Source organism: Salvia hispanica, chromosome 1, assembly GCF_029641045.1.
Source record: "Salvia hispanica isolate PSC_SH4W2 chromosome 1, Shi_PSC_v1, whole genome shotgun sequence".
In the NCBI taxonomy this organism is placed as follows: Eukaryota; Viridiplantae; Streptophyta; class Magnoliopsida; order Lamiales; family Lamiaceae; genus Salvia; species Salvia hispanica.
In genome coordinates, this window is record NC_142692.1 from 26,059,143 (window position 1) to 26,084,390 (window position 25,248).

A 25,248-nucleotide genomic window follows, 5' to 3' on the forward strand; every position below is an offset into this window, starting at 1 on the left:
TATTGTCATTAAATTATTGCTATTATTATGTATATAATGGACCAACCAAAAGCAAGACAAGAAAAGTGTAGAACACATAATCTCTATAAGACTATAAGACTACTATTATTTCATTAAAGCTGCAAACTTTAACTAAATTTTTATTGGGTAACTAACTTTCTTTGATAATTGCGAACTATTAATGTGATATCTTAAAGTTTGAGCAGAACAGTATTCAATCAACCAAATTCTATGGATAGGAGGATCCTATCCCAAATTCTAAGTAACTGTCATAAACAAAGTCGCAAATGTCAGTGTCTTAAATTTATGAGTTCTCCTGTGCATACACGATAAAACACTTGTATAACTAAAAATAAACTACAGGTTATTGATTAATAAAGAAGACAAACTCATTCTCGCTCCACCAAGTATATAATTTGATAAGCAATCACTCACAAGAAACTTTCAACTAAAGACAATTTATTAAATGAACTATGTCGGTCACAAATCATACTACTCCATAAACAAAATAAAAGACTCGAATGAACTCAAAACACATGAAAGATAGAGAAGGTAGACATATGTGAAGAGTCAGTCCATCAATAAGTGTTAGGAGGAAGATCCCAATTTGTACAATGATGAATATCGGTGCAGCTGAAAATCCTGAAGACTCACAAAAGTCCTAAAAACAAAAGTCTCTAGATTGTGCTTTGTGATGTGCTGACTTCAACTAAGAGAGTGAGAGAGAAGGAATGAAAAGGCAAAAAAATAAATAAAAAGTTAGCTCTGTGGAGGCACCACACCGGTCTCTGATGCCACCCTCATTACTCTGTGAACTTTTTATGCTATGGCATAACTATGCTGCAGCCTGCAATAGTTGAAGAGAGCACTTTAGACTATATCAACCATCAAACTCATTGAGTAGTAAATTCCATTTACTTTGAAAATTTGGATGTTGTGACTAAATTACTTGCAGCATATCAAATTTCAAGGTTTGCAACATGACAAATGATACTGATAGAAATGTTTGGAGACCATGGGGGTGCTCTTGACAGTAAAGAATCCTAATGATAAAGTACATTGCAAAGAATTGCACTAGATATATGGTGACCTATATAGTAACAGCCATTTGAGGTCTCAAAACATCAAAAGTAGATTAAAAATCTACCATATGGATACTACTAAATAAGAAGCAGAGACATGCTCACTAGAACCCTTACATTACCTAATATTCATGAGACACTATTGTAATGGCTTAAATGTATGATATTTTGAACATGTTACTCTAATCAAATCTACCTGGAGAATTCCAAGGTTAAACAAGAAAAATACCTAAGTAATGGTGACATATCACTAATTGGAGTCACACTTGTGAACCCAAAAATCATGAAGATTCAACAACTGAAGATCATGATATGCCATGACCCATTATATAATAACTATGAGAACATAAAGAAGAAATTGAAAGACATGTTCCAATGAGTACACTATTCTCTCTTCATTTCCAGTACCATATTCCACTTTATCACATTCTCAAATCTACGACCCATCTTTCACACGACAAAGGTAAATTTGATAACTGGCAATGAAGTCTTACTGATAGCTTAGACCTTGTCACACAATTACCTACAAGTCTACAACACTTTTGGGTAACCATGATTGGCAACGTGAATTATGATTTCTAATGGTATAGAAAGCAAGGGCAGCTTGAAGTGATAAGAGTACATGAAAACTGCAGCTATTGTGACCTCAGAACAAGTTTTCACAAATCAAATTAAAAAAAGGACGAGCGTGGCCTTTTTGTGTGTGATTGTGTGTTTGTGTCATATTAGAGGCACTAAAGCATCTATTCTAAAAGGGATGTCAAACGAATTCTTTCAAGCAATAACCTCATCGAATGGAACATACAGTGTCCTAATATTATGCAAGAAGTGGCATAAGCATCTTAGATTTGAAGCATAAGTTCACTTTGTCAAATATGCGTTCTGAGGTTACTAATACAGTACTCTTGATCCCGGAGTTAAACTAGACATCAACCAGTATTGGATTAGATATTAGCCAGAATCTACTTTAGAATATATCCAGATACTATGAAAATATAGCTTTGGTCTATTATATTTTCAATACCCAAAACTTGAATAGCTTATAGGCCATGACCAGCCAGAACCTACTTAGGCCATGCTTGGTATGATGGAATGGAATGAGGGTGGAATGGAATGAAGGTTGGAATGGAATGAGGATGGGAATGGAATGAGGATTCCATTCCATTCTTATGCTTGGTGAATGTAAGGAATACAAATGGAATGGAATTGATATTCCTTGATTGATTCCATTCCTTTGCTTGGTAACACAAATAATATAGGAATGGAATGAAATACAGACAATTAATTATTTTAAAATTTAATTTCAATTTTTAATTAATCATTATTAGTGGAATTAATTATCTCAGATGTATGATGTTGTAAACTACTGCAAACTGCAGTTAAACTAAAAAAGTTAAGATAGGCACTTCATTAAATCACCATAACCTAAAACGATGTGTCATATATTCCAGCATTCATTACACAGTCTATTATGGATAAAATATTGTGTGTAGTGTGTGTAGTGTGTGTAATATTTGGAATTTTTTTTCAATTATTTAAAATTCCAAAATTGTATAAAATTTTAAAATTATAAATTAAGATGATATTGAAATCAAATATAATATAGTATGTAGTAGAATTTTGTTAAAATTTAAATTAAGAAAAAAGAGAGAATGGGAATGGAAGTGGGAATGGAATGGTCATTCCTTAGCTAAATTGATGGAATGGTTATTCCCATGTGGAATGGAATGGTGATTCAAAAGGGAATGGTCATTCCTAAGAGCAAAATATACCAAGCAAAGGAATGGAATGGAGGTAGGAATGTCATTCCATTCCATCATACCAAGCATGGCCTTAGAGTTAGAGAGACAAAGAATCCAGGAATGAAAATCTTTAGACTAATGCACAACCCAAGAAAATAGACTGAGTATTGTAAGCACTAGATGCTTTAAGAATTATGAGGTTTGTGAGACCCACATATCACTAATTACAATACAAGCCATGAAACTAAAAAGGAAAAGCATTCAAATAAATCAACAAGATTTTACCTTCAAAGATGATAACCAGTAAAAAGGCCACAGTCACCAAGCATGCAAGAACATTAGTTTTCAATGATGATGCCTTCTCCTTTTTTACTTTCCTCATAGTCCTACTTCTTTCAATCGTTCTACGTTTCAACTTGAGGTCAGTAATTTCCTTCAACAACTTCAAGTCAGAAGCATCCAATAAAGGACCCCTAGGAGGACGAGGAGGCTTTGATGGCTTAGTAGAATTCTTCTGCTTCTTAGGCTTTTCATCATCTCCCTTCTTAAGCCCAACCTGTGCATATCTCCCCAACTGTTCCTTGTTCATGGCAAGAATTTCATCAGAACTTATTATTTTGTCATATTGTGAACACGAACAGTCTTCGTCACTTGTACATTCACTTAGTGAATCAGAACTAATTAACCCACTCCTGACCCTACCCAACAGCCTTTTTGAATTCGTATAACCACAGCCTAAATTTCTGCTCACATCCTCCTCACTTGTTGTTCCTCCACTCTCCAAGTCAATATCTAAATCTAAATCACTCCCGCTGGAAACCTGACTCATGCTCCAAAACCTCTTTATGAAGTTAACGGGCTAAAACAGCTAGTATACAGAACTATACTCAAACGTCCCAAAGGTTGTACCTTTCACAATATATCTAATTTTAAGCTAAGGATCTGCAAAAGCTAGTAGTTAAAGCTTCATCAATAGCAACAACTCATAGCTTCACTGACAATCATTCATATATATCCTTCGAATCCACATCGCTGTCTTTGCTTTGCTCCTGAACTGAATAGCATGAAACAGATTAAAATAGTTCGTATGACCGAATCCATACCAGAAAATCATGTCACTCCAAAACTACGATCCTTTAACAAAGAACTAACATATATACGCAATTAAGCAGCTTGGAACCAAGAAATCTATGATGATTTTGCAAACAAAAAAGCATTTTCACACTACTCTTGTTATCTATTTCATTATCTTCAGTTCTTCCCTGGAACAAGCAATAAATTCAACACTGTAGTTTCGAAAAGGATAACCCAGTAAACCTGTCTTTCGTCAATTAGATGGGATTCGGAAACGCTTTCCCACATTTCCTCAAAAATAAATCGTGGACAACAGCAGGAGCAAAACAAAAAAATGGGACATAGAGTGGAGGGGGGCGAGATTAATCGGGCATCCCTAACATGAGCAACAGAAACTGAGCATAATTTTTAGCACAGAGGGATAAAGGCATACAAGAAGATGCATTGAAGGTAGCGGAAAACAACGGGAAACAAGATTAAAATACCATTGAAGTAACAGAAACATAGTGAAGAAGAATTGTGAAGGAAGATTTACCCAACAGCTTCGAGTTTGATTTGGTCAAAGACCTTCCTTTAACTCTTCTGCTACTCCATTCAAGGGGAAAATTTGTATTGAAACGAATTGACTAGATCAACTTTTTTTTACATTAAAACTTCTAAATGCTAAATTTAATTAGTAATAAATACTCTTATTGGTGTTATTATTGTTAAATTTGATGTTTTTTTTCCGTTTAACTTCAATTATAGAAAAAGACTAGAGGAAAACAGAAAACAAAAAGCTGCACACAACAAGTGTCCTAAGACAATGCTGCTGACTCAGCATGAAAATATTTAAAATGAGAAATTATATGCCTAGTGAGCATTAATAGTTCAATGCATGTTTGACGTTATTTTTTTCTATATATTTTATTTGATTTTAATATATTAAAATATACATTATTAACAATTTTTCATTTTATAATTTTGTAAAATTCAAAGTTTATTTGTTATTTATTTATTTTTTAAAGTTATATATAAAACAAATAAATTTGATTTTTGATTTTTATAAAAATTTTAAATAAAAATACTAATAATAATTTTTAATATATTAAAATTAAACTGAATGATAAAACAAAATAAATATCGTATAATAAGAGTACAAGAGTATGCTCACAAATTTTGCTCACATAAGGTGTTACGGACCGAAAGTTGGTAACTAGAAAAACATGTTTCAAGACGAATGGTTACTTATATACGATATGCTTCAAACTCACTTTTACTTGTTATGAAAATAAGTGATTTTATCATATTGTGTTAGCTTATTTATTTGAGATATAGTTTACCACCATTCAATGTCTAAGGCAAATGAATCTAAGTCTTTTATATCGTAGATTCAAAATAGTGGACATGTTTATCATGATAGGTGACTCAGTCAATACCTTGTAGAAGTAAAATCAAATTTCACAACCTATATATGTTTGACTACCTATCGATAAAGATGTAGCGTCGGTTCAAAAAATTTCCTTACATAAGAAAACTAACGACCTTGATCAAGGAATACATGGACAACAACATCATTTATTTGAGTAATTGTATCTTGTATTTCTTTTGGAGATTAGTGGCTCGACCTCCACAAATACATCAATAAGAGAAGCTAAGATATTGTTGTCACTCGGGAACAAATCCATTTGTGCAGAGAGGTATAGTAGTTTTTATGGAATAAAGTAGATGGAATAAATGTGAAATAGTGGTACTATTGTAGAGTTTGAATTTTGAATTAAAAATTCGTATAGTTTACCCGCCCATGAAAACCATCCTTACTTGCTCCCCCTTCCCATCCCATCCCCTTGCAACGGACGTTGCACCGCGGTGCCCACCTCCTGGTTGTGCAGTGTTCTCCAACCCGTTATTGATGCCCTTAGCGTTGGAATTCTGTGATACAAAGAGAGAGATATGGGTGGTTAACATTCCATGCTAATGAAGATAGAGTTCCCATAATGAAGTTGGAGTTCCCATGTGATGATGGTTCATGTTCCAACTTCCAAGCCTCTTGAGGTGGTTAGAGTGCATTAATTCAATTGTGAATTGTGAATAGAGAAAAGAGAGATACAAAATAAAATGCAAAATTTGCCCAAGAGAGAGGAGAGGAAGAAAATACATCATTCTTGGGTGAAAAACACAAATCTGTAGGCAAGTTTTTCACCATGCACGGTCCAGGATCAAGCCACGATCGCATGATTAAACCTTCTCCGATCAAGCTGAAATTTTGCAGAGATTTCCCATACACATTGGACTAGCTAGTTCTGGACGGTTGGATTGTTCGATATACGATCTACATTTTCAGCCATTGTTTTAATTGAGATTTGTATACCAAGAACACTCCATTCTTGAAGTCTTGTTGATGGTAGATGTATTCCTCTAGCATTGGTCGATAGGGAAGAAATTGTATCCCCATTATCTTTGTTATAGCGAAAGTTGTTCGGAATTGGTCTTGTGATTTTTTCCCGCATTGGGGTTATTGTTGCATGCTCGATGTAGGAGCTGACGTCGGCATGCAACGTAGATGGTGACGCATGCGCCTAATCTGCTAGTAGGATGTGTGATGAATAAGTGCACGTGATTATACCACATTGGCATATGAAGGAGTGTGGTGGCTTGTGGAGGGAGTGTGGCAGAGTGTGGAGAGCTGAGATAACAGAATGGTGATGTGGATGTCGGCTGATAAAAGGAGAGGGGACCACAGGAATGAAGGTGTCGATTGTGTGTGTTGAGTCATGGGCCAGGATTGCTAATTCGAGGCAGAGTATCTTTCTCGTTTTCAGTGTTCATTCCTTTTTTAGCAACGTTGTAATTTCCCTTTCAGTATTATCAATAAAGCTCCATTTTATCCATATCTGTTCTCGTGTGGGTGTGTTATTTCGCTTTTGTGAGTGTGAGATTGGTTCTTAGCTCATCCTACGGCTGAGTACCTATCAAGTGGTATCCAGAGCCTTCGATTTCCGGACGATGCCGCCGCATACGCGTCTGTCGGAAACGGAGAAGCTGATGATGGAGGCGGTTGAACGGAGAGTGGAGGAGTTGCTGAGTCAGGTGGAGGAGAGGCAAGCAAGGACGGACGGAAAGATTGAGGAAATTCTGCAAGCGCTTACGACGCTCAGCAAAGGGAAGTCGATGGAAACACTGCTGGTGGGAAACGCGGAGGGAGGAAGTGGAGGAGCGATTCCTTCTGGGGGATTTCACGAGGAGCTAGGGAGGTTGACACGCTACGAGTTTCCAAAGTTCGACGGAGACGGGTTCGAGGGATGGATAATGCGGGCAGAATTCTTCTTCGAGGTAGCCAAGGTCGCAGATCGTGAGCGAGTAAAGGTGGCGGTTGTTCACCTTGAAGGAAAAGCCCTACAATGGCATCGGGGCTACATGAACTTGCAAGGGCCAGTGGCGGCTCACGACTGGAAATCTTACATTGTGGCGCTGGGGGCTCGATTTGGGGTGCAGGCATATGATGATCCTTTAGCGGAGCTACGCAACTTGCGCCAGACTGGATCGTTGCAAGATTACGTGAACTCCTTCGACGAGATCTGCCCGAGAACAGGTATACGCGAAGATCAAGCGTTAAGTCTATTTCTCTCTGGATTGGTTGCGGAATTGGAGATGTCGGTCCGAATGTTTAAACCCAGAGGGTTAGCCGAGGCATACTCGTTGGCAAAACTACAAGATATCACGGTTCGAGCTTTGGGAGGAAAGGCAAAGGGGATAGTGAATACAGGGGTGAATGCGGCCAGTCAGTATTCCAATACTAGATCTCTAGTTGTGACGGCAACGTCGTTTAAACCCAATGCGAACCCGGCAATGGGTGGGGGAAGGGATAACACGCGAATGGGCAACACTCGGTTGGGTCCAAAGCTATCAAACCAGGAGATGGATGAAAAAAGAGCAAAGGGCCAATGCTTTTGGTGCCCAGAAAAATATACACCTTCTCATAACTGTGGGAGGAGGAAGACGTTTTCTATTCACATGATTGAAGAAGTAGATGGGGCAGAGACGGGAGGGACGGTTGGGCTGGTCGAGGAACCGGACGAACCTGGTGAAGATCATTTGCAGTTATTGCTTCATGCCTTGTGTGGGAAAAATGGACCGCAAATCATGAGGATCAAGGGTACTTGCCAGAAGCGTATGTTGCGGGTGTTGATTGACTCGGGAAGTACTCATAACTTCTTAAATGAGCACTTAGCTGGGCGACTCAAGTGCAAACTCTCGCCGGTAACACCACGAAATGTGGAGATAGCCAATGGCCAATTATTGCAGTGCACCCACAAATGTGAGGAGTTCGTGTGGGAAATGCAGGGAGTGTCCTTCGTGGCAGAGGTTTATCTCATCGCATTAGAGTCCTATGATCTCATTTTGGGCGGTCAATGGCTGTCTACGTTGGGATATATTGGCTGGAACTTCGGTGAATTGAATATGGTCTTTGAACTGCGGGGAGAAAGGGTGGAATTGCAAGGAGAGTGTTGGCCATCGAAACCTGAGCAGCTCCACTGTCTACACATTTTGAACCCACAAGCAGGGGATGATAACATAGGAAAATTGAGTTTGATCATGCTCACAACAGAGGCAGATAACTGATCTTGTTTCACTGCAGAAACAGGGGAAGTGTGGCCAGAGTTAGAAGCCCTTCTCAAATCTCATGAGGTGGTCTTCGAGGAACCAAAGGGGCTACCGCCACAAAGGAAGCAAGACCATCGTATTATTCTCAAGGAAGGAGCAAAGGCGATCAATATTCGTCCCTATAAATATGCCTCCCAACAAAAGGATGTCATAGATTCTCTAGTGGAAGAGATGATGAAGGGTGGTATTATTTGGCCAAGCATGAGCCCTTTTGCCAGTCCAGTGGTGCTCGTGAAGAAGAAAGATGCTACATGGCGAATGTGCGTGGATTATCGAGGGTTAAACGCGATCACTATCAAGGATAAATATCTCATTCCCATCATTGAGAAGCTCTTGGATGAATTGGGAGGTGCACGGTGGTTCACGAAGATTGATCTGCGTTCGGGGTATTGGCAAGTAAGAATGGCCCCAGAAGACATATTCAAAACGGCCTTCAAGACACATGCCGGTCACTTCGAGTTCCTTGTCATGCCTTTCGGGTTAACCAACGCTCCGACAACTTTCCAAAATTTGATGAACACTGTCTTCAAGGATTATTTGAGGAAATTTGTGTTAGTCTTCTTTGATGATATACTAATCTATAGTGCTACGAAAGTTGATCATGTGCAGCACCTATCTATGGTACTTGAGCTTATGCAGGAACATAGTCTCTTCGCCAAACGGTCTAAATGCAGCTTTGGTTGTGAAAAGGTGGAGTATCTTGGGCACGTAATCTCTAAGGAAGGGGTAGCTACCGATGAAGGCAAGATTGAGGCTGTGAAGGCTTGGCCTAAGCCAAGAACTGTTAAGCACGTGCGAAGTTTTTTGGGGCTAACCGGGTATTACCGGAGGTTTGTTCAAGGTTATGGGGCAATTGCTAAGCCATTGATAAACCTTATCTAGAATTCTACCTTTACTTGGACGGAGGAGGCTCAAGGTGCTTTTGAAAAATTGAAGGGGGCTCTTATTTCAACACTGGTGTTGGCACTGCCTGATTTTGCTAAGGACTTTACAGTGGAGACCGACGCATCCGGGGTGGGCATTGGGGCTATATTGATGCAGGAGGGGCACCCGATAGCCTACATTAGTAAGGCGTTGTCCCCAAAGTACCAAGGCCTTTCGGTCTATGAAAAGGAGCTGTTGGCGATTCTTCTAGCTGTGAAGAAGTGGTATCATTACCTTCAATGCCAAAGGTTCATAATCTTAACGGATCATCAAAGCTTAAAGTACTTGTTGGAGCAAAAGTTGACAACGCCTACACAACAAGCATGGATGGCAAAGCTAATGCACTTCGATTATGAGATTCGATACAAAAAGGGGGTTGAGAACTCAGCAGCTGACGCCCTCTCCAGAGTTCCTGAGGTCATGCTACATACTCTTACTTCCTTTGTTATTCCTGTAGAGTTGGTAGGCAAGATCAAGGAGTCTTGGCAGGAAGATTCTCACGTTCAGTCCATCATCACAAGTAAGGAGCACAGGGTGGAGGTTCATCCGAAGTATACCTAGCTGAATGGTGAATTAAGGAGGTCTGGCAGGCTGGTGGTGGGGCACAATTTAGAGCTGAAGGCACAAATACTCTCTCTGTTTCATGGCTCGATGTTGGCGGGCCACTCTGGTGCTCTGGCAACGTATAAAAGGTTGTCTTCCTTGCTATATTGGCCAAAGATGTTGTGAGATGTTAGGGAGTTTGTGCGGCTATGTGTGACTTGTCAGAGGTTCAAGTCAGGCAACTCGCCACCTGCAGGGCTGCTCCAACCGTTGCCTTTGCTCACGGCGCTCTTCACGGATCTCACCATGGACTTCATTGAAGCTCTACCCACTTCGCAAGGGAAGAATACCATCTTTGTCATTGTTGATCGGCTGAGCAAGTTTGCTCACTTTGTGGCTTTATCTCACCCATTCACCGCCAAGACGGTGGCTGAGGCATTCCTCAATTCAGTGTTCAAACTCCACGGGTTGCCTTCACGGATAGTAAGTGATCGGGGTTCTATCTTCATGGGGGCTTTTTGGAAGGAGTTGTTTGCTTTCCTCGGGGTTGAGCTTTTGTATTCCACGGCCTATCATCCTGAGACCGATGGCCAATCGGAGGTGGTCAATAGGTGTCTTCAATGTTACTTAAGATGCTCGGTGGGGGAGAAGCCCAACTCGTGGGCACAATGGTTAGGGCTGGCAGAGCATTGGTATAACACCACCTACCACTCCAGTATCAAGATGGCGTTGTATGGCTATGCTCCCCCGTTACATATTCCCTATCTTCCGGGTGATTCAAGGGTGGAAGCGGTGGATATCACACTGAGGGATCGTGAAGAGATGATCGTTGTACTCAAACGGAACTTACAGAAGGTTGTTGACCGTATGATAGTGCAAGCTAATCGGCACAGGGTGGACAAGGTGTTTGAGATTGGTGAATGGGTTTGGCTAAAGTTGCGTGAATACAGGCAGACATCAATCCGGGGGAAGCATCAGAAGTTCGAGCCTAAGTTCTATGGGCCATATCAGATTGTTGATCGAGTAGGCGAGGTGGCTTATAAACTCAATTTGCCTCAATCCGCAGCTATCCACAATGTGTTTCATGCTTTACTTTTGAAGGCTGCGTCTCCACCGACTGACCCTGTTCCCGATCTACCCCCTGTTTCTCATATCCACGATGCAGTGCCGTTGGCAATCTTGGAGAGGAAAATGGTGAAATGCCGCAATGCAGCGGCGACTCAGTGGTTGATCCATTGGTCTGGAAGTTCTCCGGCGGATGCCTCATGGGAGTTCGCTGATGTAATCAAAGAACGGTTCCCTTGGTTCCTTGAGGGCAAGGAACCTTAAGGGGAGGGTATTGTTGCATGCTCGATGTAGGAGCTGACGTCGGCATGCAACGTAGATGGTGACGCATGCGCCTAATCATGCTAGTAGGATGTGTGATGAATAAGTGCACGTGATTATACCACATTGGCATATGAAGGAGTGTGGTGGCTTGTGGAGGGAGTGTGGCAGAGTGTGGAGAGCTGAGATAACAGAATGGTGATGTGGATGTCGGCTGATAAAAGGAGAGGGGACCACAGGAATGAAGGTGTCGATTGTGTGTGTTGAGTCATGGGCCAGCATTGCTAATCCGAGGCAGAGTATCTTTCTCGTTTTCAGTGTTCATTCCTTTTTTAGCAACGTTGTAATTTCCCTTTCAGTATTATCAATAAAGCTCCATTTTATCCATATCTGTTCTCGTGTGGGTGCGTTATTTCGCTTCTGTGAGTGTGAGATTGGTTCTTAGCTCATCCTACGGCTGAGTACCTATCAGTTTTTCATGCAAGTCTTAGTGTCCTTTTCTCTGTTGCATTTTTGGATATTCTCTACTCGATTGGTACGGATTGAATAAACTTGGGGAGATGATAATTTATCTCGAGTTTATTTTTTACTGTATTTTGTTTTCGTTGCGCCACTCCTCTCCAACACACGAATGTGACATGGGATTTGTGAATTAAGAATAACAGTAAACTCCAGCTCTTATTTAGGGTGGTATATTTTAAAAAGGAAATACATATGATAATACTGAGCAATTAAACCTCGAAAGTGAGCTTATGGCCAATCTTGTAAGAAGCAAAAGCATCAATGCAAGCATACTCAACTTGAGCCTCACTGAGCACTCTAGCCTCCCAATTACTTCGGCTTCAACATGTTGAGCCCACACAATTCCTTCGCAAGATCCTTCAGCCCGGGCCTGTTAAACCTGTAAGGCCAGTGGGCTTTAGCTGCAGCCCGAATGTCCTTGCTCTTGAGGCAATCCAGCCTGTACTCATCCCTCAACTTCTTCACATCGTCTTCCACCTCGATCCCTACGAATGTGAAATTAGGGCTGAGGAGAAAGTCCTTGATCGATTGGGGGATCTGGTCCATGTAGAAGAGCTGCATGATGAGGCATTTGTCGTTGATGCACAGCTGGAGTGTAGCGGACTTGTTGCTCATGTAGCTGACGTGGTGGGGCCGCCACTCGACATCGAGGCCGACCACCGTGGGGCTTGTGCCGTGGAGGGCGGTGATCTCGCGGACCCAGTCGGAGGCGATGTTGGCCTTGTCGGTCACGGTGGTCTCGATGGTTGTTCCGGCGAAGGTGACATGGTATTTGGAGGTTCTAGGGTTCAACGAAATTGAAGACATTTCTGTTTTGATTTAGTGATCATAGTGATGGTGATTGCATTACTATCCTATTTATAATGATTGAATGGTTCATATACAAATGCATGTGTAGTTAGGAGTATACTACAGAAGATAAAGGGTTTGTTGTTTAAGAGACTTCTCATCTTCTTTACTGGACCTAATTTGATGCATAAATTAACTGTCGAATGAAGAAGATGAATCGAAGTTGGGACCGATGTCATTATTCTGTATGGAGTAAGTGCATGGGCAATTAATATATGGAGGAAAAACTGCTTTGTAGTTTTGAACTAAAAACAATGTTCGATTCATCTACAAAAATCAGTTTTATTAGATTATTTTCAAAATTTCCATTTTATCTACGTATAAATTTAGTCGGGCCGACTAATTTCTCACTTCTTTTTACCCAATCCGGATCACTTAATACATTCCCTAATTCATTTCCTACTCCACCCCTCACATACATGAGAGTGGACCCCACTATAATATAATATGTTTGTGAGGGGTGAAGTAGGAAATGCACTAGGTGATCCGGACCGCTTTTTACCTCACAAAAATAAGTACCGAGTGAGTAATTCCGTTAGATATAACGGAAACCGCATCACAGAAATAAGTAGTGACATTAGTGAATAATTCCGTTGGATATAACGGCGGTATTGCTGCTGAAAAATTCGACACCAGAAAAAATAAAGAGGGAAAAAATGAGAGAAAATCTTCTAACAGCTACACGATTGCGCAGAAATTATGCATGTTACGATAAGGTTGTCAACTCCCTACTACCATAAACCAGACTCAAACACTCTCCTTGCTTGATCACCAACAACACAATCGATGGCCTTGAGACCAGTTCCAACCCCCTTTTCACTATGCAGTTCAAGAACCCACATCAATAATCTGCGCTTCTTCAACTCCAAATCAAGATTTCTCGAAAACCAGTTGCTCAGAAAGGATAAATCTTCGAATTTATGTGGGAGGAGAACGATTGGAAGAACGGTGAAGGCGTGCGTGAGATTGGAAGAGAGAAACCCGCAGGAAACCGGCAGCAGCGACTGGGGGGAAGTGTCGGCGGTGCTGTTTGACATGGACGGGGTGCTGTGTAACAGCGAGGAGCTCTCCAGGTTGGCGGCGGTCGATGTTTTCGCGGAGATGGGAGTTCAAGTCACGGTTGAAGACTTCGTGCCTTTCATGGGCACAGGTAGGTAATCTCATGTTTTTGTTTCCACTAACTGTTTCTTATCAATGTGCAATCTCTAGAGATACTTTTTAAGATGTGGTCCATTAATTTGAATCAGGTGAAGCTAAATTTTTGGGAGGTGTTGCTTCTGTGAAGGGCGTGGAGGGATTTAATCCCGAGTCCGCAAAGAAGAGATTCTTTGAGATATATCTGGATAAGGTGATTCAACATAATATCATGCGATTCATTTATTTACCTGTTTCATTATATTGATAATCAGTTTGATTTGATTAAAGCATTTGACTTTTTCTAGTATGCAAAGCCAAATTCTGGCATAGGCTTCCCTGGTGCATACGAACTTGTAGTGCAGGTATACCTGCAACAAAGGCATTTTATTGCTCATTTCACAATTTTATTTGCTGTTGAATTTAATGCTACTGAATAACAGTGTAAAACCAAAGGCCTTAAAGTTGCTGTTGCATCTAGTGCTGACCGTATCAAGGTTGATGCCAATTTAGCAGCTGCTGGTTTGCAATTATCAATGTGAGTTTAGTTGTAAAATCTTGATAACATTGTTTACACGGTTAAAAGCAATCTTGAAGTAACAATGGAGAAAAGGTTGTACTAACAAAGAGATAGAATGTTAACTTTGTCTCAAGACTCATTCGAGATTGAACCTCTTTTAATGGCAGGAATGTTGATTCATCCTAGGCATTTTAATCAATATCATTATTATTCTAAACTCTAGCTCCATATGAGTGTTAATACGACTGTGTGAATACTTGGACATAGTGCATCGTAATGACCATATGCAAATAATGATTGGTCAGTAGAACCATCACAGAGTTGAGCATTTAAGTAATGCAAGGCACTTGTGATGGCTACTGACATATCATCATGTAATGATTTGAAAAACTTTTATGTGATTATACCATTTTCCAGGTTGTGAGTCTGTTCTATTTCTGTTACATGAACAGGTTTGATGCTATTGTGTCTGCGGATGCATTTGAAAACTTGAAACCTGCCCCTGATATTTTCTTAGCTGCATCAAAGATATTGGATGTGCCAACAAATGAGGTGTGCTTCACTGCTTCTATAACTTCCTTTCTTGGTGGCTATTGTCCTTTGGTTCTTATTCTTATTTATTTTGGGGTTGGGGCTGTCCTTTTAGTTCTTATTCTTAATTCTTATTAGGCATTATTAAGTTTACTGTTATCATCCAATAGTTATTTGGACATTTCAGATATCTGTACATTGTAAAATATCTAGTTACAGCTCTTTGCTACAGAACTCATTGATCCTTTTAAAATATAAATATTGAGGGCTTGCCCAGTATGAAAAGATTGTTAGAACTTAGACTGATGGCAGGAATCTTTGTGCAGTGTCTTGTGATTGAAGATGCATTAGCAGGAATTCAAGCTGCAAAATCTGCTGGCATGAGGTAAGGATTTGTGGCATTTTTATCACTTGGATTGTTCAGCATTGCTCCCGACTCTATCTGCAGGGTTCTCTTTGTTGCATTTGAGTGCATTGATGTAAGTCTATAATTTTGCTTCATATGCCAAATTTCCGTCTTGTTCTGGTTTCAAAATTATCATATGTAATGAGATTTTTGAACTACAGCATGTTGCGATAGGTTGGGCTATACCTATTAATGTATGTAAAAGTATGACTAAATGCTCCACATTATAACAGAGTAAAAATCACAGAGAATATTAAAATGTTTTTGGTTTGACGCCCAACAGCAAGTGATACTACCTTACTATATCCCAGACTTTATTTGCGAAGTCTTCTAGGTTTTCAAGTGCTTGCTTTTTCTTTTATAACCAAAGGAACCAAGATATGCTGGGTACAGCAGTTTTCTATAAGAACAAAAATCAATAATGATTGCCACACACCCATAAAAGCCCCACCTTTTTAGACAGCTTGTTCTGCAATTCGTCTGATTTCACAACCGCTTTTTTTTCTATTAGGTCCGTGCACGACTCACAATACTCACTACACTTTTAAAGCAGGACCCTTTCTCCACTCCTCACTCACACACCACCAACCATTTTATTAAAACCCGTGCTCTTGATGGAAACGGTATCTCCTATTTAGAGTTACTCCCTCCGCCCCACTCAAGATGGCCACATTCTTGAGTGGCATGGGATTTTAGGAAGAGTTGTTAGGTGGAATAAAGTAGAGAGGAAAAAAGTAGTTGAATATTTTAATGAGGAGAGAGGAGAGAGGATGTTATTTCCAAAATTGGAAAGTGGTCATCTGATTGGGACAAACAAAAAAGGAAAGGTGATCATCTTGAATGGGACGGAGGGGCTATCTTATTATGACTATCCAGTGTAGTTTTTTTTTACTTTTGTTTTCTTGTTTTGTTTTGTATATTTTTTTTTATGTATATCTGTTCTTGGTTTTTGTGTGATTAACAGTTTGACCTCTTTGAGAAGAGGAAAGTAGGTGTGGGGAAGGGTTTGGACCCTAAATCTGTTGTCTAGAGGTTATAAAGCATTATCATATTATTCAAATGTATCAGTTTAATGTTGAGCATCGGTCTACTTTCTTTTCTTTTTGCTGATCATCAATTGAATGTCACCCCCTTTCCTCTTCTCTTTCTCCACTTCGACAAATTTATGGGTTTTAAGAGAATTTGGTGCGCTTGCAGATGTATAGCTGTTACAACGACATTAGCTGAAGATACTTTGAGGGCTGCTGGTCCATCACTTATCAGGAAGGAGATAGGAGATATTTCCCTTGATGATATTCTTAATGGTGGCTCTGATTCTCATAGTATGTAGTTGTGGAAGTACACATTATTTCCATTTTGCATCATAAATGATGAACTAGGCTGAGATTCCTCTTGTATAAGATCTGAAACATATTTTTTATAAGTTCCATGTATATGACAGATTTTATTCATTTTGATGATTAAAAATTTTGTTTTCACTATTTATGCTTTTTTGTTGCTTTAAACTTCATTCCTTCTTTCAGGCGATCAAGGGTAAACTCTCTTAGCTATGCACTTTCTGCAATAGCATTGGTGCTTGATGTTGAAAATTTCTGATGCAAAACAATATCTAATGACAAGAAATATTGCAGATCCAGAGAGGCAACCTTCTCAAAACAATAGTGCTTCCACACAAAGTCTGTCCGATTTGTACAGTAAAGAAAGTGAAGCATTTCAGGGTAAAGATTCTATGGCAGATCCAATCTTCTCATTTGGAGGGTAAGGTTTGCATAGGAACTGCAATATCTAGATGACCTCTTAAACTAGTTAGAAACCTATTATTGGGAAATGCAATTTTGTTTACTCTCATAGAGTTTGCTAGAGAAAGATCATCTAGGCTTGGACATTAGGAATGCTATGTTCCAATTTGTTGTGGCCAGAGGGCCTCAGTAGATATCTGACTCTGCTATTAGTCATGATTGCCTATTTTAGTTACTGAATTGAATGACTGTACATTTTTATTTGTTTAATAAATAAGCACCTGACTTCAAATTTGTTTGGTCTCTTCTTCTTACTCATCACATGTTTTCACTTGACCAGTTATTCATGATGAACTTTAAATGCTATGAGTAGTGTAAAAAGGACCATTCAGTCCGTTACTACTTGAACTGTAGAATGATTCTTTGACAGGTTTCAGGGTTCTCGGCGTAATATTTTGAGATATGGAAGTTTGGGAATCGCTCTTTCTTGCGTTGCCTTTATTGTCACAAACCGTAAGGTACTACTTTTATTTAAAAAATGCAACTTGAGAAATTGATGACCTATGCTTCATTAGTTTAATTAAAGATGTATCTTTGCAAGCTTTCATGTCTGTGCAGGCTATGCAGTATGCATCTCCAAAAGCCATCTGGAATGCATTATTTGGGGCTGGCAGTCCTTCTTTTGGACCCAAAAAAGGTCTATCATCAATAAACTTTTGTTAATTTCATCGTCCTCATGATCGTATGTTTTTCGCTGTTGATTATAAGATAAAAAAATACAATCTAGTCCCTTTTGATTGGTTGCAGAAGAATCTCGTGATGATAGAATCCAACAGTTTGTCAACTACATATCTGATCTGGAGAAAAAGTATATAGAACTTTGATTTGTTAATAAATTTTTAAGATACTTATGCAAACTGACGCATGCTACTTTTTGTTATATAAGGGGAACTGCGACAACTGTGCCGGAGTTTCCATCCAAGCTAGACTGGCTGAACACGGCTCCCCTTCAGCTACAAAGGGTATATCTGTGCACTATTAAGTTTGCTTTTTTACTTTTATCTGACCTGATTGAATAGGTTCACTTGAAAAGAAAATATGTTCCAATCTATACGCCCGCTTATATAGTAGAAGCAAGTGTAGATCAAGTACACAGTGCTACTTCTGATGAAATCCTTTTATCGGACAGGATTTGAGAGGAAAAGTGGTTATTCTCGATTTTTGGACCTATTGCTGCATAAACTGCATGCATGTCTTACCAGATCTTGAGTTTCTTGAGAAAAAGTATAAAGATGCACCGGTATGATCTTTTTCTTCTATCTTTTCATATTTCATATTATTTCTCTAGTTGTTTTATTTACGTTATAGTTGATCGGGGTGAAAGTTATCTGGTTCAAGAGTTGCTTTTATGTTGATTTCATTTATGTTCTATCTCAAATTCAAGTTCCTTTCTTTTCTTTCAAATTTTTTTTATCACTTGATAATCTATATAAATGGAAAATGATGTCCACTAAAAAATTTACTATAACCTATATTCAGCAAAAGTTGATTATGTCCATCAATTTTAGTTATTATTGAAACTACCATTTCTTATCCCATATCAACTTGGCAAGGATCTTGTCTAGCTATATATGAGTAAATAACCCTCCCCCCTTATGAGGCCTTTTAAGGGGGTGAGTGACTCATTTCTACATGATGATATCAGAACAGAACCAAGTCGATTATTGATCTCTTTGTCTATCTCTTTGTTTCACACGTGGAAGTTTGATGTGCATTCCTTCCCACATGTCATTTGGTGTTCACCGTCTAAAGTTATGTAGAAGATACAATCTATAAATTATTGTATGATAATGAATTCCCATGTTGTTTATAACGTTATTATGTCACGGTTTGTAAATGTTGTGAGTAATATATGGTTATTGCAGTTTGCTGTAGTAGGAGTTCACTCTGCCAAGTTTGATAACGAGAAAGACTTGGAGGCTATTAGAAATGCAGTTTTAAGATATGGAATCACTCACCCGGTATGTTTATGCATTCACCTGACTGTTTATTGGCTATTAAATTTTGACAGTGTGACTTAGGCAGGACCATCTAACTTAACAAAGTCAGGAGCATGGAGAATTTAGAAGATTATTACCAATAAGATGAAGTAGTAAGGCCTTCTTGGTATGATGGAATGGAATGCGGGTGGAAGGGAATAAAGGTAGGAATGGAATGAAATGACAACTCTTTGCAATTTTATTTCATTCCCTCCTTCATTCCATCATACCATGCAAATGAATAGCATGGAAGCAGGAATCACATTGCATTCCATCATACCGTGAAGGGCCTAATAAGACATTTGGATCAACATTATACAAGCATATAATGTTTACAAAATATAAAGTCACACTTTAAGGTTGCTTTCTATATCTGATCCCTTTTTTAGAATACTATAGCTGATCCTTAATTAAGCAAAAATAAGCTATAGTTTATGTTACTGGTTGCTGATTCTTTATTCCATTCAGGGATAAATGCCACCACCCAGAAACTCCTAATGGAAAAAAGGAATGTAAATAAAAATTAAAAAAGCTAAAAAAAAGGTGAAAACGAAGGGAAATGAAAAAAGAAGAAGCCAAAGAAAGTGGTTTGTTGCATTGATGGTGGAAATGGTAGCAGCAGCCATGCTGGCCAAGAATAGATATGCGAATAGTATAAAAGGGGAGTAACAACATATGAAAGAAAAATAAGATCTAGATGGATCAAGTTTTATCACCACAATCAATCCAACACCACTGACCTCTATGTAAATATTTTCATGCCTATCTATGCATAATCGACTTTCTGGAAAGGCCAATCATATTTTGATCAGTCTTCACTGTGCTACTTTTGAAACTGACTCAGGTGGTGAATGATGGTGATATGTATTTGTGGAGAGAGTTGGGTATAAACTCATGGCCCACATTTGCCATTGTTGGGCCAAACGGGAAGCTTATAGCACAAGTATCTGGTGAGGGTCGCCGGAAGGTAATCACTTATGCATAGAGTAACGCAAAGATAATTCATCATTTTCTTGTTACCTCTGGCATATTTGTCTCTAAACTTTCTAGTGCTGATGTGTATGTATAGGAAAGAGATAACTGTGCTTGCATCAGTTCAGTCTTGGGCTTAATTCAGTTATATGCCTGTCTAATTGTTGGCATCATGTTCTTTTAATAGTTTGGTCCAACCCATTGCTAATACCTGATTGTGATTGATCATCTGATTCACTTTCAACTCAGTAGTCTGCTAATAATTTGGTTTGTTTCTTGTCTTTGTTTCTCTTTTCCTATGAAGATTATGTAGAGCAGATATTATGTTCATGATGTTTCACTGATATTGTTTCAATTTGTTTCTGAGTTTATCCATCTAGGGTCTGTACCCATTAGAAATCACTACATTTCCATTTTGGACTGTATAATATTGTTGCTCCAGAATGTATATACTTTCTACAGTTTATCACAATTAGGCATCGCTGTAACTTTAAAATAAGGTTCATTTGCAGATCAAATATATTATACTCAGTACTGAATGATATAAACAGCATTAACTTTGTATATACTTTCCTTCGCAAGGATCTCGATGATTTGGTTGAAGCAGCATTACTATATTATGGTAGTAAGAAAGTTTTGGACAACAGACCTCTTCCTTTGAGTTTGGAAAAGGACAATGATCCTCGATTATTGACATCCCCATTGAAATTTCCTGGTAAATTGGAGGTTGATGTTCTCAATAACCGGCTCTTCATTTCTGACAGCAACCACAACCGCATTGTAAGTGTCCATTATCTACCTAATCTCCTTGTCTTTGTAAAAGGGAAGGCTTCTTCCTCTCTTTGTGATTCCGCTTCTGTAATCGTGTCTCAAAAGGCTAGCAATTACCTTATTGCATCTGTTTGCTTTTTCCTAGAGTGAGATGCATCAAATTGGTATCATTAAATAACCATCACATTCATCTTTGTATTGCTTTTTTTAAAAACTTTTTTCTGGTGATGTACAGTTGATTATACTTGGAAGGAAATCAGCAGGAAAATATATAAAGTTTCAGCATTTTCTAGAAATGTTAGCTTTTAAAACACATCCTAAGCTGCATACCTTATCTTCATTTTCATAAAGTGATGTTGTCAGTGGCCACATCATATATTCTCAGCACACATTATCTTATTTATTTGAATGGAAGCCAAAGCTTGTGGAGATGCATGTAGACTGAGAATACCTATTCGAGTTTTGATTGGTTTCAGGTAGTCACTGATCTTGATGGTAACTTCAAAATGCAAATTGGAAGCTCTGGAGAAGAGGGCTTTCGTGATGGTAACTTTGATGATGCCACGTTCAACCGCCCACAGGTAATAGTATTTTTATTCTTTTCACACTCATCTACTTTTTCAGTTGCTTGTACATTTTGAATCTGGCAATACTTAAATAGTGATAACATTTCGTATGATTTGTAGGGACTTGCCTATAATGCAAAGAAAAACCTCCTATATGTAGCTGACACTGAAAATCACGCTCTAAGGTAGCAGTTCCCCATTGAAATTTTTTTAGCTTTCTGCATTCTGAATGCATTTTCCTTTGTATTCTTTAGGGTGATTGATTTCGTCAATGAGACAGTGCAAACACTTGCTGGAAATGGAAAAAAGGGTTCTGACTACCAGGGAGGAGGGTCTGGAACATCCCAGGCAAGATTTTCTATTGTATTATTCAGATAGTACTTAATCTGCAATGATAAGCTCACTGCATGGCTTGACATTCTTAAACTTTTATATTTTCAGCTCCTTAATTCACCCTGGGATGTCTGCTTTGATCCTGTGAACGATATGGTTTACATTGCGATGGCCGGCCAGCATCAGATTTGGACATATGCACCAGATGGAACGACTAGAACTTTTAGTGGTGACGGCTATGAAAGAAATTTGAATGGTTCGAGGTAAAATATGTGTTGCAGTTATGCTGAAGTTAGGCTTCTGAACTAAAAAGTGACGTGAATTCGCCTCATATTAGGTTCACGAGCTGGGTTGCCATGACATTTTATACAGTTTTCACAAGCAATTATGGATCTTCACTAGTCTACGACTATGACTATAGAATCCAAGTCCAGTGTTTATTTTCATCTTTAGTCGCTTGTTTGCGTAATGCCATTGCCTAAACAGTTAGTGATGATATACTTTGATAGTGATAATCATCATAGTTTTCAATGAATTGCTAACTTGCTTTAGGCTAAAAAATTACCCGTGAAGCATAGATATCATATCATCATACTTTTCATACTTGTGTGATTCTTATCTTGCACAATATCTGTGCTTTCTGGGATTATTCATTTATTCCAACATTTATCCTGACTGTGAGTTCTTTAATACGCTGATACAGTTCTGGAAACACTTCATTTGCTCAACCGTCTGGAATTGCATTGTCACCTGGTACATGTTGACACATCAAAATTAGCTGCATATTATTGGTGAACTGCTATGGTTTATATGATAAATTGTAAATTTTGAATATTTGTACTCGTTTCATTTGGTAGATTTAAAGGAAGCATACATTGCTGATAGTGAGAGTAGCTCAATTCGAGCACTAGATCTAAAAACAGGAGGATCAAGGTTACTAGCTGGTGGAGATCCGATATTCTCGGACAATTTGTTCAAGGCACTCTTCTACCCGCTCAAAGTTTATAATCTAGCTCTATATATGCAAAAAGTAAACATATTTGTTAACTTCACTTTGTTATTTGTTGCAGTTTGGAGACAATGATGGAGTAGGTTCCGAAGTACTTCTTCAGCATCCTTTGGGAGTATTTTGTGGCTGTGATGGTCATATTTATATAGCAGATTCTTATAACCACAAGGTAACTTAACTGCATAAGAAGATGATAGTAATATGAGCTTTGTAGGTGTAAGAGTGCTATTCTACTATTTTATTTTAGAATAAAGTTCACCCTCTGCTTGTTAATTTACGTTTCAGATTAAGAAGCTGGATTTAGCTAGTAAAAGAGTCACAACATTAGCTGGCACCGGGAAGGCTGGATTCAAGGATGGGCCAGTTTTGGAAGCCCAGGTTGAAAAGATACTTATATTTAGCTCTTCAGTATTTGTTTAATTTAAATGCACATGTTACTGCAGATATTACTTTTTCATGACCCTAGACTGCAATGGGTATAAGGAAGGATAAACTCCATTCAAACCCTAATACCTTGTTTGTTTTGACGTATTAAAAAATCTGGACAGACTGTCTACAATTTCGGGCAACACCGTTTCCCTTGGGCAAGTATAATTTTATACCAAGGGAGGATTTTATAATCTTCTACCACCTTTTAGGCTTTCATCATTCAAAACAAATAAGGTGTAAAAATGTGGTATAAGGCTTCTTTAATACCACCTTTTATTCCTCAGTGGAGTGAAAATGGGGAATAAGAAAGAGTGGGAGTATGGAATAGAAAGGAGGAATTTAAAGGGTGAGGCCTCGTTTTCTCTTACCACCAAAGAGTAAAGTATATGAGATGAATACGAATGATTGTAAACATTATGCTTTGATCTTTTTAATGTGTAGGTGATAGGAATCATTCAGACTTTAATACCGAGTCTAACATTATAATGATCCTAATTCAACCTAGAAGTCCTTAATTATTATATGCTTGAATATACATGTATACTATTAGCGTCACCTTGACGGTTTGTTTTGTCCCTTGAAATATTATCGCTAATGAATTCAAAATGTGCAGCTTTCTGAGCCTTCCGGACTCGTCGAAGCTGGAAATGGTAATTTCTCTGCTGCAAACTCAGTCGAAAGAAGGGTTGTTAATATTGTACTACAAGCTTTCTACGATTTTTTGATTGAAAATTTTGAAAATAATCTATCGAAATAGATTGGATGATGGTTTAGATGTGAAAATAGTGTATGAGTATTTTGTGGTTTGGATTGAATGCGTCTTCTTCCACAGCTTGAACTTATGTTTTCACCTCATAGTCAAGAAACCTTATATTTGACATTGTTTCAGGAAGATTACTCATAGCTGATACAAATAATAGCTTAATAAGGTACTTGGACCTGAACAAGAAAGTACCAGCACTTCTTACTCTGGAGCTGAAAGGCGTCCAACCTCCTACCCCAAAATCAACAAAATCACCACGCCGTCTAAGGAGGAGAGCCACATCTGACACGGAGACCGTAGTCATCGATGGTGGTTCCATCAATGAGGGGAGACTACGTCTGGAAATGCGGGTACTAGAAGGCTACCATTTCTCAAAGGTTCGCTTTGTCCCTCTCTCAAGTTTAAATATGTAGATAGTATATTCTGATGTTCATATTCTATAATAATCTGTTCTTGTTGTTCCACACTTTACACTTCCATGCATGTCTAGGAAGCACAAAGTAAATTCAGCGTGGAAATTGAGCCAGAAAATGCAGTATCTGTCGATCCTATGGATGGTAATATCATCCCTGAAGGGTCAGCGGTTCTACAGTTCAAACGATCCTCCCCTTCACCTTCCAAGTGTAGAATTTTCTGCAAGGTATGTCCTATCTTTAATTGCTCTGTTTAGAATAGTTTATAGCTTTTGTTTAGTTCCTTCAATTTCTGTTATAATAATCAAAGTTCCTTTTAGATGTTGTCCAAAGCATTGTAGATAGATATCTGATTATATTGGTTTGAAGGAAATGTTGAAGTATGTTAGTAACATTGAAGCTTTGATCCACAGGTTTACTACTGTAAGGAAGATGAAGTGTGTCTATACCAGCCTTTGATGTTCGAAGTGTCTTTTCAAGAAGTTGCTCCCGACCAAGCAGCTGCAGCAGAGATACCATTGCAGTACGTCGTGAAACCTAAAACGGAGACATACAATCAGCAAACTCCACTCGCCCGCTGAGCTTCACTGGTGAATTTACATGTACCTATGTTGCATTTATACAGCCATTCTGCAAATATTGTTGATTAAGAAAAATGTTCATGTATTAATATATCACATTGAAAAACAGTCTTTGTTCTGAGACTGCTTCATTGAAGAAAAAGCAATTTATGACATAGTATCCCTTTTATTTTGGTTGGATGTTTAAATTGTCCAAATTAAGGGTATAACTCAGTTAAACTGAGTTTGCAGCAGAGAAATGGTTAAATAATTTTCCATGGGGAAGTACTACCTTAGAGCGTGATTTTCAGTGCAGCTACATATAGTAGGTTTTTCTTTGCATTATAGGCAAGTCCC

At 38.7% G+C, this 25,248-nt stretch overlaps 2 protein-coding genes and 1 pseudogene across 6 annotated transcripts; 1 reads left to right on the top strand and 2 right to left on the bottom strand.

Moving 5' to 3' along the window:
• Window positions 1-559: 559 nt before the first annotated feature.
• LOC125218105 (uncharacterized) lies at window positions 560-4,580 on the bottom strand. Of its 4 annotated transcripts, none has more exons than XM_048119701.2 (3): window positions 4,434-4,580; window positions 3,110-3,878; window positions 560-847 (listed from the first exon to the last, which is right to left on the bottom strand). In XM_048119701.2, the coding sequence occupies exons 2-3, from the start codon at window positions 3,651-3,653 to the stop codon at window positions 825-827; spliced, it is 567 nt and encodes a 188-aa protein (XP_047975658.1). In that variant the 5' UTR covers window positions 3,654-3,878; window positions 4,434-4,580; the 3' UTR covers window positions 560-824. The 4 variants fall into 4 exon arrangements, with proteins under 4 accessions (XP_047975658.1, XP_047975659.1, XP_047975660.1 ...); XM_048119702.2 differs by having other exon boundaries at window positions 4,384-4,539; XM_048119703.2 differs by lacking the exon at window positions 4,434-4,580 and adding an exon at window positions 4,142-4,377.
• Window positions 4,581-12,066: 7,486 nt separating this feature from the next.
• LOC125220978 (3'-5' exonuclease-like) lies at window positions 12,067-12,664 on the bottom strand (annotated as a pseudogene).
• Window positions 12,665-13,358: 694 nt separating this feature from the next.
• On the top strand, window positions 13,359-25,081 carry LOC125221690 (haloacid dehalogenase-like hydrolase family protein). 2 transcript variants are annotated; one of them, XM_048123898.2, is made up of 28 exons: window positions 13,359-13,856; window positions 13,954-14,054; window positions 14,149-14,205; window positions 14,284-14,378; window positions 14,813-14,912; window positions 15,218-15,276; window positions 16,495-16,619; window positions 16,929-17,055; window positions 17,467-17,554; window positions 17,638-17,732; window positions 17,842-17,904; window positions 17,983-18,058; window positions 18,226-18,336; window positions 18,962-19,057; window positions 19,920-20,042; window positions 20,630-20,827; window positions 21,295-21,399; window positions 21,505-21,569; window positions 21,639-21,732; window positions 21,826-21,980; window positions 22,421-22,470; window positions 22,575-22,696; window positions 22,788-22,895; window positions 23,012-23,104; window positions 23,769-23,805; window positions 24,045-24,295; window positions 24,409-24,558; window positions 24,745-25,081. In XM_048123898.2, exons 1-28 carry the CDS (start codon window positions 13,493-13,495, stop codon window positions 24,910-24,912), a joined length of 3,276 nt encoding a protein of 1,091 aa, XP_047979855.2. In that variant the 5' UTR covers window positions 13,359-13,492; the 3' UTR covers window positions 24,913-25,081. The 2 variants fall into 2 exon arrangements, with proteins under 2 accessions (XP_047979855.2, XP_047979856.2); XM_048123899.2 differs by having other exon boundaries at window positions 13,360-13,856; window positions 17,655-17,733; window positions 17,844-17,904.
• Window positions 25,082-25,248: the final 167 nt, after the last annotated feature.